Raw genomic sequence first — 14589 nt, 5'->3', positions numbered from 1 at the left:
ACTTGTTTGTTATTCTTGTTTTATTGTAGACAACAATTAAGATAAACGAAAGTTAAAAAAAAATAGAAGTATATATATATTATGCAAATTACAACGTACACAATCCAAATACTGAACTACATGTAAACACAACAGCTGTCGGACAGCAACGCTCAACTATTCAACAGCCTTGTCAAATGAATGAATATTGAAGTCGAAAAAGAGGCATAATTTTGTAAAATTGCAAAACAGGGTTATGGAACCTGTATAATGCATGTCAGATCATGACACTGAGAGTGTTTGAAGTTTCAATTCATTCCCATTAGTGGGTACTGAGATACTAGCTTACATACAAAAACTGTTCAGTCAAAAAAGCGGCATAATTTTGTAAAAATGCAAAGTAGAGTTATGGAACCTGTGCACTGCATGTCGGATCATCACAGTTAATGTGTGTGTGAAGTTTCCATCCATTCCCATTAGTGGGTAATGAAATACCAGCTTAAATATAAAACCTTCACCAAAAATTACTGTCAAAAAAAGGGGCATAATTTTGTAAAAAAAGCAAAATAGAGTTATGGAACCTGTTGAATGTAAATCAGTTTATAAGTGTGTGAAATTTCAATCCTTTCCCACAGGTGGTTTTTGAGATACCAGCTTGCATACAAAAACTTGACCAAATTGGGACGCCTACGCATGGGGCGAGTCCAATAGCTCTACCTGTTCTTTGAATAGTTGAGCTGAAAATGAACTTTACATGATGCATAAAGTAATTAATATTAAACTGTGTGAATAAAAATCTACTGGTAATGTTAGTTTTGTCTGATGCTTAAATCATATACTAAGTATGAAAATTAAAAGTTGATTTAACATTTGAAGAAAAAGAAACTTGCTACTAACTGAAGAAATTTAGACTTTAGGCTCTTGGCAGTATAATAGGTAAGGCTGCCACTTGAGTTTGCACATGTGGTCTCAAAATGCACCAGTCGTTCGTACATTTTCCACATCAGCAGATTAGATGGGAACAGGCGACTCCAGAATGCATTAGTATCATGCAAAAATATTATGCTTTTATATTCTACAAGCAGATCTCATTGACCAAATGAAAGCACTTACACGTAAAGACTAATCATCACAACATGAATTACTACAAGAGTATATGTCAACTTTCATAAGATGATGAATTTACATACATACTGAACATATCCGTAAATTTTTTTTTTTTGGAAAAAACACCTACCCAAAATGATGGCCAGTGAGAAAAAACTGGGTGTGTAACTTTAAGAATCAAGTAAACTTTGACCTAATGACTCGTAAATTAATAGAGGTCATCTACTGATCACAGGCAATCATCCAACAAAGTTTAACAATTTAACTTCCAAACGGTTTCCACTTGTTAATCAGACCCAATTTTCAGTCTCGCGGTCACTGTAACCATCAAAACAGATGTCATCCACTCACCACAGGCAACCGACAGACATATATCCCCTCCTCTCAAGAAGTGCATAAATATCCACTACTGATAGAAACTATCGTCGGAAAGCTGATATCTATTATTACAATATGCTCAACAGTAAGTGACTAGTTTTAGCTCAAAGTATTAAAAAAAAACAACAATCATGTCCATCCTTTGACAAGCTTTCTCCGGAACTTTCTTCTCTGCACTTGATGACCTTCTTTCACATATGGCTTGTACGGTTCAGTATGTTGTGGCTCAGATAGGGAGTCTGAACTGTAATAGAACAAAACGTTCTCAATGAAAATGTGATAAGTGTAAAAAATACAACACCCAAGAACAACACTGTCTCGAATACTATACAGACAAGAATCTAAATGAAGAAGCAATTTTATAGGGTCCCTATAAATCAATGTGCTATGTAAAGTGAAATATCACTCACTAGACTAGACTACTGACGGCTCAAGCACGAGCTAACACGAGCAACTGACCGGGTCCTCAGCCATTTTCCTTCTATCTTCTATGTTTGGATGAAAACCCCAACTGCCCCACTGTACATTATTTTATCATGGGCGGCCAACTGGGTAGTATCTTTCATAAGTTAACTACATGTCTTATTCACATGAAGAATTCAATCCCCAACGCAAGGCTTGGTGAGCGACAAGTGATTTGAAGTAAGCTACCTTAACAATTTAGCCATGGAGGCCCCTAGACTAAGAAGTATCATACAACAATAGCGAACTATGAAGTAATATATTAAAACTGCTGGTGACTTATGAAGAAAGTTATTGAAGGTGATCGTAATCAATAAAGTAACATACTAGAAGTGGTGGTAAGCTATGAAGTAATAGACAATCATTCCACCAATTAACATCACTGTACAAAATGTCTTCAGCAACATTCGCCATTGAGAAGGCTGTAAAAGAAAACATTAAAGATATCAAATGGCTATATTTCACTAAAATATTTTATATAAATTTAATTACTTCAAATGTAGAAAATCCTCAACAAATATATTTAGTTTTACTAAATATATAAATTAATTGAGTATGTAGAGCTACAGTCATAATTATATGACATGTAGTAACACTCGTTTGTAAAAAAACTTCCAGTTCTTTTTGACTAGTGGTAGTACACATTTATACATACCTTTTTTAACCTAACGCATAGTACTGTTAATACACACAAAATTTAAAACATTTATTTTATGGTTACATAAACTATATGTAGTATTTGTTCATGATTTCGAATATGAAATTTAGGTCTAGTACACCTTTAAAACTAAGTTTTAAGAATCATCTCTAAATCTGCTTGTGTAATATAATAGAAATATTGTCCTACCCATGATTTTCTAAGTCCAAAAGGGGCCATAATTCTTGCAAAAATCAAAGCAGAGTTACGGTACTTGCTGGGTAGAGTCAGGTTTTAATGGCGAATAACTGCTTCAAGTTTTAAAGCAATAGCTTTGACCGTTAAGAAGAAAAGTTGATCTAAACATAAAACTTAACCAAGAAATCTGATATTTTCTACATCCAAAAGGGGCCATAATTCTTGCAAAAAGCAGGATGGAGTTATGTTTCTTGCTGTACAGAGTCAGCTTTTGATGGTGAACAAGCGTTGCAAGTTTTAAAGGAATAGCTTTGATAGTTTAGGAGAAAAGCTGACCTAAACACAAGACTTAACCAAGAAATCTGATTTTCTAAGTCCAAAAGGGCCCATATTTCTTGCAAAAAGCAGGATGGAGTTATGTTTCTTGCTGTACAGAGTCAGCTATTGATGGTGAACAAGTGTTGCAAGTTTCAAAGCAATAGCTTTGATAGTTTAGGAGGAAAGTTGACCTAAACATAATACTTAACCAAGAAATCTGATATTTTCTAAGTCCAAAAGGGGCCATAATTCTTGCAAAAAGCAGGATGGAGTTATGTTTCTTGCTGTACAGAGTCAGCTATTGATGGTGAACAAGTGTTGCAAGTTTCAAAGCAATAGCTTTGATAGTTTAGGAGAAAAGCTGACATAAACATAAAACTTAACCAGGCAACGCAAATGCCGACGCCGACCAAGTGATGACAATAATTCATCATTTTTTTTTTTCAAAAAATCAGATGGGCGAAAAATTGTCCTTGTGTATAAATATACATGTGTAAAAGAATGTAATGCCTATACTGGAGCTATGATATGAATTTACCTTTGGTGTATATAATTGTTGGATTTTAATGTTGCCTGTCTCCAAATTGTCCACCTATTTTATTACAGACATGTCACTGTGCTGTAATTCTATTTGTTCAGTTAATGGCAATGCAGACTTACTTATTCCATGTCTGCCATGTCGTACTTGTTTTTTATTTGAAAATATTTCAAGTGAAGTATTTGTTTGTGTGCATCAGGTTAAGCAACATTTTTCAACTTCATTCCAGTTATGTCACAGTAGTCTGTTAACCTAACCAGTTTTCCTGGATTCTGTACAAGTGCTAACCCGTTCTCTGCAAGCAATTACCATCTCCCCATGTGAATGAGGACAAATGATTTGAGTCAGTATTTCATACATACACCTCGCCATGGGACTGTACCCACAACCCCACGTTCCGTAGGTCTGCACTCTCCCTAACGAGCTAAACTGACAGACTACATTATACCTAAAACGATTAAGCTTCATACTGCAAACATTTGTCTATTGTATTTAAAAGTTACTTCTGTACCTCAATTTTGCCTGTATACCAGTATTTATTGCATGTCAGGGAGGAACACACCTGGGACTTCGTTTTATCTGAAATTATACCCAGAACATATTATCTACAAATTCTAATGTCTGCCTCATCTTTAACATGACAGAATTGTTCAGTTTTTTTTTTTTTAAAACAGATACCAATGTAATAAATTACTGAAGTACACATATGTAGTTTCTAATGTTTTTATGTGCAATACTCGTAATACAATCCAACAAAAACTACTCGTTCATTACTTCATTGTTTATTCCTTCTATTGGTTTTAAGTCACATTAACACAATATAGGTCATATGGCCACGCTGAACCTTTCTTGGGCGAGGAAGATCCAACGTGCCCTCTGGGAATACTTCCGAGCGCACACAGGCACCTGGATAGAACCACAAACTAGTCCCAAAGCAAGCTGAACAGCTTAATTCCTCAGACATCCAAGCACGGTTCAGACCCATAAATCAGAAAGGCAAGCAATAGGAAGTTACCTATCTAAGTGACTCAGCCACTGAGTCATCTCGTTAAACTAGAGAGTTAAGGGTAACTTTTTGCTCAGGAAAATTAATTACTTACTCAAAATGGCTTGACTTGAATTTCTTGGCACATCAATAGGGGAGCATGTAGAAAATGCACTCTGAAATGAAAAATCAATTTTTTTAACCTTTACCCTGCTAAATTTCTAAAATGGACTGGTCCATCGTTCAATTTAGGCAGTACCACTTGTGTATCAAAGGGGTGTTCACTGAAAATTTACTGACTGAGTAGCGAACAGTGCAGACCACGATCAGCCTGCACTGATGTCTGCACTGATCACAAAGGCAAAATCACTTGCCACCAGAAGGCTAAAGGTTAAGTATCATTTTTATTACTTCGAGTGATTACAATATCTTCATGGGGTATCTGCCATGAGAAATCACTTGTACTGTATATGGACACACCTTCTGTAAAACACTTGAACTTTTTCCAATGCTTATTCAGGGCTTTTCATCCTTATATAACAGAGGTCTGTATAAGGCCACTTCCCAATCCAAAAATATACTATTTTTTCCCAACTGTGATAGAGGTATTTCCCAAAATTCAAGGTAAGATTTCCCAAAATCATGCCAACTGATGGTTAAGATTTTGTTTACATTTTAGTATTTCCAGAGGAAGCATTTGTCTGGTATCGATTTTTTGTTGCACTATAGCCTAACAGCACACAGAACCACCTGTGACACATTACCAGTCTAATCCATTATGTTCCATGGCCTGGATTTTAGTCTGTGTTTCAGAGGAGATAAATTTAATTTGTCTTTCGGTGTTTACTTCTGGTTGATTATTTTTCCCAAAATGGACAATTATTGCGCATAAATTTCCCAAATTTAAAGGCCAAGGCCTCTTCCCAATTTCCTGATGAAAAGCCCTGTTATTGCTGCCATGTTGAAGATGCACCCATCTTATAAATGATAACATTACCTATTGTAAAGATGCAGACATAATGCAACAAATCTTAACAGAAATACTTGTCAATTTCTGACTACATCACTTCAAGAGAACATATGTACTATCAATATTTTAGGTGTACATAAGTCTGTATCTTATCTGAACTGAGATCTGACAATAACACTTACATGTAATTTTTTGTATATATATATAGCACTTGGTAATCATATCAGATACAGGATGTTGTACTAATAATGAATTTGATTAGTAATAATCAGTAACAGGTATGTTGTACTCACTGCTCTTGGTAATGAGGTCAGTAACAGATATTTTGTTACACTTGGTAATGAGATTAGTAGCAGGTATGTTGTACTCACATTACATATAGTAAAGTAATGAGATCAGTAAAAGGTATGCTGTACTTATATTGCATTTGGTAATGAGATCCATAACAGCTATGTTGAACTCACATTGCATTTGGTAATGAGATCCATAACAGCTATGATGTTCTCACATTGCATTTGGTAATGAGATCCATAACAGCTATAATGTTCTCACACTGCATTTGGTATTGAGATCCATAACAGTTATATTGTACTCACACTGCATTTGGTAATGAGATCCATAACAGCTATGATGTTCTCACACTGCATTTGGTAATGAGATCCATAACAGTTACACTGTACTCACATTGCATTTGGTAATGAGATCCATAACAGCTATACTGTACTCACATTGCATTTGGTAATGAGATCCATAACAGCTATATTGTACTCACACTGCATTTGGTAATGAGACCCATAACAGCTATGATGTTCTCACACTGCATTTGGTAATGAGATCCGTAACAGCTATATTGTACTCACATTGCATTTGGTAATGAGATCCATAACAGCTATGATGTTCTCACACTGCATTTGGTAATGAGATCCATAACAGCTATATTGTACTCACATTGCATTTGGTAATGAGATCCATAACAGCTATGATGTTCTCACACTGCATTTGGTAATGAGATCCATAACAGCTATACTGTACTCACATTGCATTTGGTAATGAGATCCATAACAGCTATATTGTACTCACATTGCATTTGGTAATGAGATCCATAACAGCTATATTGTACTCACATTGCATTTGGTAATGAGATCCATAACAGCTATATTGTACTCACATTGCATTTGGTAATGAGATCCATAACAGCTATATTGTACTCACATTGCATTTGGTCATGAGATCCATAACAGCTATGATATACTCACACTGCATTTGGTAAAGAGATCCAAAACAGCTATATTGTACTCACATTGCATTTGGTCATGAGATCCATAACAGCTATGATATACTCACATTGCATTTGGTAATGAGATCCATAACAGCTATGTTATACTCAGATGCATTTGGTAATGAGATCCATAACAGCTATGTTGTACTCATATTGCATTTGGTAAAGAGATCCATAACAGCTATGTATACTCAGATGCATTTGGTAATGAGATCCATAACAGCTATGTTGTACTCATATTGCATTTGGTAAAGAGATCCATAACAGCTATGTTATACTCAGATGCATTTGGTAATGAGATCCATAACAGCTATGCTGTACTCGTATTGCATTTGTTAAAGAGATCCATAACAGCTATGTTATACTTACATTGCACTTGGTAATGAGATCAGTCATATCATCATCTATACACAGGGCAGTATCCCAGAAGCTGGGCTCCACCCGACCAGAGATGATATCACATCGGAAAATATCACAGTAATCAGCCAAACATACAGCATCTGGTCCCTACAGTAAAATTACAATCAGTTAAATCAACCTATACAAGAGGGTCATGATGACCCTGGATCGCTCACCTGAGTAATATGAGCCACATGTTTCAAATGGCAAACTGATGCTAAATTATCAGTAGGTCACATTCATGGTAACTGGAAGTCAGTTTTAAGATCGGTGTGCAAAACTGTACATGTCATCCAAATTTCAAGGCTGTATCTTAAACAAGAGGGCCATGATGGCCCTATATCGCTCACCTGAGTTTAATTGCTTTCTTGAAAAAAATTCTTTGCTAAAGCTAAACAAATAACCCCATGGGGTGGGGTCAATTTGACCCCGGAGGTAATGATTTGAACAAATTTTGTAGAAGTCTACTAGGCAATGCTACATGTCAAATATCTAAGATCTAAGCCTTCTGGTTTATTTTTAGAAATTTTTTGAAGATTTTCCTATATAAAATCAAGTGACCCCTGGGGTGGGGTCAATTTTAACCCCGGGGGTCATGATTTGAACAAATTTTGTAGAGGTCCACTAGGCAATGCTACATATGAAATATCTAAGCTCTAGGCTTTCTGGTTTATTTTGAAGATTTTTCTATGTACAATCAAGTAATCCCATGGGGCGGGGTCAATTTGACCCCGGGGGTCATGATTTGAATAAATTTTGTAGAAGTCTACTAGGCAATGCTACATGTCAAATATCTAAGACCTAGGCCTTCTGGTTTATTTTTAGAAAATTTTTGAAGATTTTCCTATGTAAAATCAAGTGACCCCTGGTGTGGGGTCAATTTTGACCCGGGGGTCATGATTTGAACAAATTTTGTAGAGGTCCACTAGGCAATGCTACATGTCAAATATCTAAGCTCTAAGCCTTCTGGTTTATTTTTAGAAATTTTTTGAAGATTTTCCTATGTAAAATCAAGTGACCCCTGGGGCGAGGTCAATTTTGACCCCGGGGTCATGATTTGAACAATTTTAGTAGAGGTCCACTAGGCAATGCTACAAGTCAAATATCTAAGCTCTAGGGCTTCTGGTTTTTGAGAAGAAGATTTTTTAAGATTTTCCTATGTAAAATCAAGTGACCCCCGGGGCGGGGTCAATTTTGACCCTGGGGTCATGATTTGAACAAACTTGGTAGAGGTCCACTAGGCAATGCTTCACACCAAATATCTAAGCTCTAGGGCTTCTGGTTTTTGAGAAGAAGATTTTTAAAGTTTTTACTTTTGGTTGCCATGGCAACCAGAATTCTGTATGGAATTCAATTCTTTGAACAAAGAAGATCATCCAAGGAACAACCCTGTGAAGTTTCATCAAAATTGGCCTGTTGGTTTAGGAGGAGATGTTGTTTAAAGGAAAGTGTGGACGGACGGACGGACGGACGACGGACGGACGCCGGACGGTGAGTGATCACAATACCTCACTCTGAGCACTTTGTGCTCAGGTGAGCTAAAAACAAGAAAGTAGGTCAGTAGGTCACTTGGGGTCATCAGGTAATTATAATTAAACAGTTTAGGAAATATGATCTGATAATATTTGAAGTATTTTTTCCTATATAACTCATATTTATAACAAGTGACCCCCAGGGCGGGGCCTCTTTTCATCACAGGGCCATAATTTGAACAAACTTGTTAGAGATCCACCAGGCAATGCTACATACCAAATATCAAAGGCCTAGGCCTTGAACTTTCTGACAAGAAGATCTTTATTTTTTTTTCCTATGTAAGTCTATGTCAAACAAAGCCTGCAACATTTTCGTTTTTGTCACGTTGAGCGACCTGTGGAGTTTCCACTTTTTCTATTTTGGTACCCTAGGGACATAATTTGAACAAATTTGGTAGATAAACACTAGGAAGGCAACATACTTAATACCAAAAGCGTAGGCCTTGCATTTTCAGGCAAGAAGATTTTTCAAGTTTTTTTTCCTATATAAGTCTATGTAAAACTTGAGAACCCCCGGGGCAGGGCCTCTTTTCGCCCCAGGGGCATAATTTGAACAATTTTGGTAGAAGACAACAAGGCAATGCTACATACCAAATATCAAAGGCCTAGGTCTTGTGGTTTTAGACAAGAAGATTTTTAAAGTTTTTTACTATATATGTCTATGTAAAACTTGTGACCCCCGTGACGTGGCCTCTTTTCACCCCTGGGGCACAGTTTGAATAACCTTGATAGAGGACCATAAGATGATGTCACATGCCAAATATCAAGGCTCTACGCTTTGCAGTTTTAGACAAGAAGATTTTTTAAGTTTTTCCTTTCGGTTGCCATGGCAACCAGAGTTCTACATGGAATTAAATTCTTTGAAAAATGTTGAAAGGGGACCACCCAAGGATCATTCCTGTGAAGTTTGGTGTAATTCTGCCCAGTGGTTTTCAAGAAGAAGATTTTTTTAGAAAATGTTGACGGATGGACAACACATGATAATGAGATCCATAACAAGTGACCCCCAGGGTGACGAGTGATAAATTCCAAGTTAATGCCTAAAATCATTCATGAAGTATTTGAAGTTCAAAATTATTGCTTTGAATGTTTATAAATAAGACTGAATCTGATATCTGAATATAGTAACACAAACTTCTTCCTGATAAAAATGTAACTGATCAGGACAAAAAGAATTTCATAAACTTAATCATATATGAGACTCTTACAACATAAAGATGGTCAGCATGTCTGTTGTTTAAATGTTTATCAAGGTACATCTCGGCATAGAACATTTTGCCACAGTATTCACAACACCATTTCCCATATCCCTCCTCGGTTTTATGACTCTCGTGTTCGTGGTAAATATCCCTCTCTCCATGAAATGGACACGACCTTGGCATTTCAACATTGTGTGTTCTATAAACAGGTTTCAAATGCTGAAATATTACATATAAATAAATGTTTACCATATAGCTTCAGCAAGTATTTCGTCAGCTCAAAAATCAAATTATTCACATTGAACCAACAGAGTGATAGAACTCGGGAATTTCTAAAACAGTGGCAGTGAGTGTAAAGTTCAAAGTGCAAGGAGAAGTATTTTCTCAAAATGCAATCAAATATACAGTTCAATTTAAAGAATATATCATTAGGACATCAGATAAAAAATAACCATTGAAACTTTCACTTTGGAAACTATGACATATAGTTGCTGCATTCATGTAATATTTTGCCAGATAGGTTCCTTTCGTAAAGATTTACAATTAATTAATTCACTAGTGTGTGACTGTATAAAAATTACAACATTATAATGATTATTACGTTCAAACTTACATGGAAAGAGGTTTTAATACAAGCTTTTAGCTTACTCCTCAATCCTATCACATTAATATATGTTTGTATGATACATATTTGGAAAATAAATATTGTTTAAACCAAACTTACATGATTTACAAAGTCCCTGACAATTCTGGAATGACCACGTGAACATTCAAAGCTAGAAACAAAGCTGAAAACCAGCTGGAACACAGTCTGAAAGATAACATGGCATATTATGATATATTTGGATTTCACAGCTGTGTGTCTTAATTACTGTATATATGCAAATATGCTGCAATATAACTTGTATCCTCATTTCACATATTCTCAGTGTTTCTCATGCATACTGTCGTTTTTTTTGCCTTAAAGTTGTCAAATGATATAATCTTTGTTGTTTTCTAGACACAGAAATTATCCCATTTAATTGTATTGATACAGAATCTGTTACCACCCCTAGTCCAAATAATTGTACTCGAGAGTTGAATATCGTTATATTTTTTTGACTTGTCGATATCCGCCTCCGGGTAGACAACGTAAAATATCAAAATGTAAAATAGGTCTACCCGAGGTCTCATTATTTAGACTATTACCACCCCCAACCTCAGAAATGGACCAAGAGTTTCTCGTATTCCCGTGGATTTCGATTTGACTCTTCAGCATTACCAACTTGTAGAATTTAAAAGGAAGTGCTAGCTGTTCCACATGTCCAGTAACCAGATGGGATGCCTAGCCTGTGTTCCAGCCTTCTGGTTACCGGACGTCTAGCAAATCCTCAGGGGATTTTCTAGCCATCCGGTTACCGATTTCTTAATGAATAAGTAATGATTTAATATAATTTTACCTGTTATTCTCTGAAGATAACAATGCTTATCTGCAAACAAAATTTTGTATCAAACATATTAACTATTAGCCTAACTCATTTGGCTTTTCGGGATGACTTATTTTATGATCTGATATTTTATAGTTCTCATCCCTCTAAGCCTTACTCGTATCTGAATTTTACTGTTAAGAAAATGAAGACATTAAAAAGTCCAAACAAGTCACAATATACTGGTCAGACTTAAATGCTTTAATAAATTAAACATTAATATTCATGTAGAAACTTCAAATTGGTTGAATTCAATCCATATTTATGAATAAGAGACTTAAATCTTCGAAAATATGATGTGACATTTACTGGTGCGAGGAGATATATACCCTGACACCAGTTACAATAAACCGCAAACTGCCGATGACACTAAATTGCAGAAACAAAACACAAAATATAGCACATTTATTTATAAATGTCAGCGAGGCAAGTTTATGCTTTAAATAACCAATGGTCAACATAAATTCATTATCAGAGATGTAATCATTACAAATACTTTGTACATGTACCAGAAAACGTTCCCAACGGATTTCATTTGGGATTTCCTAACAGAAATCTGCAGAATAAGTTTGGACGTGATGGAGACAGCGATCGACCGTCAAAATGTTATCATGCTGTCCCGAAACGTCCTATTATTTGGACTAATTAACTAGATCTATCTGACCTAAGTGATAAATAACTGTGTATTTCATTACATACATTTACAAATAAGGCAGTGGCTAGGTAGCTGGTTCCGTCTACCTAGACCAAAGGTCTACGTAGCCGATTCCGGCTACCTAGACTAAAGGTCTAGGTAGCCAGCTCTCTATATATATACATATACATATCGTACTATGAACATGTAAGTCAAGGTAGCCGTCTTTGATAAACTGTATTACAAAGGATCATTATATAAGTAAAATAAATTACATTTCTTGTGATTTATTATTTACTATTAGTGATTTACCAGTTCATTTTGCCGTATCTACGCACTCACAAAATATCGGCCGATATTTTGTTGTGTTATCAACAAATGATCAGAGCCGTTATCGTCATCGGCGTGTTTTTAAATTCTGAAAATAAAGTTTTTAATGATTTTTCGTAGTTTGTTATACACAAATGTATATAAAAAACATATTTGATTATATGTTAATTGTCGGCGATCTTTTAGCATTAGGTCTTTTGATATGTAATTATCTTTCACATTTAGTATACGCTGCCTTAGAATAAAGAGGTCGTATGTTCAAACAAACAATTAGAACCAGTCAAGCTTATTGACTACTAAACAAATTGGCGGAGAAATTATGTAGTAATTAATTAATTAAAGACGCACGTAGAGGTGCGAAAGTGATGATCATTTACAATTATCACTTTAAAAAGGCACATGGAATGTCCAGTAGAGCCGCATCATTTAATGTACGCAGGGTCACTCAATTTTTGAAAGACACAGATGTACGTTTATGCTCTTTGTTTTGTCCTTCTTTTTAGTACTTATTTTGTTTTATTTTAAGAATGAATCACGGTATCTCAAATATATATCGAGTATGTTTTAACATAACAAAATGTCGGCCGATATGATAGGAGTGCGTAAATACAGCGAAATAAACAGGTTAAACACATACTAAAAGAAATGTAATTTACTCAAGTACTATAATGATCCTTTATAATACACCGGCTACCTTGACTTATATTTAATATACGCTATATAGAACCGGCTACTTAGACCTTTAGTCTAGGTAGCCGGAACCGGCTACGTAGACTAAAGGTCTAGGTAGACGGAACCGGCTACCTAGCCACTGCCTACAAATAAATCTTTTACCAAAGTATATTTTTAATTGTCTCGAATAGATTACTGCATTTTCAGCATTAAAGAATTTAGGCCCTTGACAGCATAAGCTTTTTATGGAATTAACATTTTTCCAGACAGAATTTGAATTAATAAAATGCAAGTTTCAGCAATATCTATCTGTAAATTTTTATTCTCATGTGCATGGTCTTTCATGAACTACCAGTAAAATATATATGTGATTTTTCACTGGTATAACCACATGGTATGAATAGTTTTGAGTACGAATAAATGTGACATTCTCATTCCTTGCATCAAATTGTAGAATTCACTTGTAATTAACTATTTTCAATACATTTGTCTCTTTTATAAACAAAGAAGTTAGCTTCACTTACGAATAAGCTGACCAGCCCAGTATGCATTTTTGTTGCTGAGGAAAATCCTCCACCATACCATATTAGTAAATAATGGTATATTAGAGGTATGACTGAATAGCGAAATAAAGGGTTATTAATAAAACCCGGCCCAACCCGGCCCTGCCGAAACCACGGAAATAGCCGATTCCGATTGTACGGAAACCACCGGAAACTTACGGACGGAAGGCTAATATAATTACGAATGATATCGTGTCCATATCGACTTTAGAATTTAGTAAAAAAAAAACAAAAAAACACTGAACTTTATGATGCCCGCGAGGAACTTCTTTGATGAATTGGTTAAGACTGTGTTCTTTCTGGTTGCAAAAACGTCTTAATATAATTTGTAAACTTGTACACAGGAAGTCGTTATACATAGCGTTGTTTTGACGAGCCTTCTATAATTAGTTCCCGATATTTTGTATCGTTTTGTCCAAAAAATTGTTATATTTCGAAGAAAGGATATCCTCTCGGGCCTCAAAGAGTTTTTGTTTCACCTGTGCATTCCCTAAATAATTCTTTGTGTCCGGTAACATGCCTAAAAATAGTTAGTAAATAGGCAGGTTTTTTTTATGATACTTTTTTGTTCAATGAGACTTTACAGAAATTATTTTTATGTCAAAAAAAGAAAGAAAATGAATACGAGTAATTTCTAATATCACTGACAATTTTTAAAGAATAGAATGAGCACTTTTTATTAAAATTTTTTAAAAAATCTCAAAGACCATAAAACATTTAGGGTCATGTAAAAAATTTAGGATAGGTCGGGATACCGATTACGCACGAAGAATGCAGCGTTGAATATTGAAAAGTGTTACATACTGTACCCCATATTTTTAAAATATTCCTGTATAAATATATAGAAACAAATTGTGAGATAGGTTTGTTCACGCAGTATTCTGAGTATCTCTTGAACTTAGTCGACTGAATTGACGTACGATGAAAGTCACACATTGAATAT

The 14589-nt window shown here is 35.3% G+C and overlaps 1 protein-coding gene across 2 annotated transcripts; it reads right to left on the bottom strand.

Moving 5' to 3' along the window:
• Position 1: 1 nt before the first annotated feature.
• LOC123549782 (uncharacterized) lies at positions 2 to 13753 on the bottom strand. 2 transcript variants are annotated; one of them, XM_045338167.2, is made up of 9 exons: positions 13608 to 13693; positions 11421 to 11450; positions 10706 to 10792; positions 9991 to 10200; positions 7221 to 7358; positions 4718 to 4778; positions 4129 to 4196; positions 2254 to 2348; positions 2 to 1708 (listed from the first exon to the last, which is right to left on the bottom strand). In XM_045338167.2, the coding sequence occupies exons 4-9, from the start codon at positions 10162 to 10164 to the stop codon at positions 1594 to 1596; spliced, it is 651 nt and encodes a 216-aa protein (XP_045194102.2). In that variant the 5' UTR covers positions 10165 to 10200; positions 10706 to 10792; positions 11421 to 11450; positions 13608 to 13693; the 3' UTR covers positions 2 to 1593. The 2 variants fall into 2 exon arrangements, with proteins under 2 accessions (XP_045194102.2, XP_045194101.2); XM_045338166.2 differs by lacking the exon at positions 11421 to 11450 and having other exon boundaries at positions 13608 to 13753.
• Between the last annotated feature and the right edge of the window lie 836 nt (positions 13754 to 14589).

This window comes from Mercenaria mercenaria, chromosome 6, assembly GCF_021730395.1.
Source record: "Mercenaria mercenaria strain notata chromosome 6, MADL_Memer_1, whole genome shotgun sequence".
In the NCBI taxonomy this organism is placed as follows: Eukaryota; Metazoa; Mollusca; class Bivalvia; order Venerida; family Veneridae; genus Mercenaria; species Mercenaria mercenaria.
Note: the sequence above shows the minus strand (reverse complement) of the source record. Positions and strands in the feature narration are given on the sequence as shown.

Coding starts and splice junctions, on each gene's coding strand:
- LOC123549782 (XM_045338166.2), bottom strand. CDS start 13,634: ATGCATACTGGGCTGGTCAGCTTATTC. Junction 7,359..9,990: donor ATGCTGACCATCTTTATGTT/GTAAGAGTCTCA, acceptor ATTTTACTGTAG/GGACCAGATGCTGTATGTTT. Junction 2,349..4,128: donor GGTATACAGGCAAAATTGAG/GTACAGAAGTAA, acceptor TTTCTTTTACAG/CCTTCTCAATGGCGAATGTT.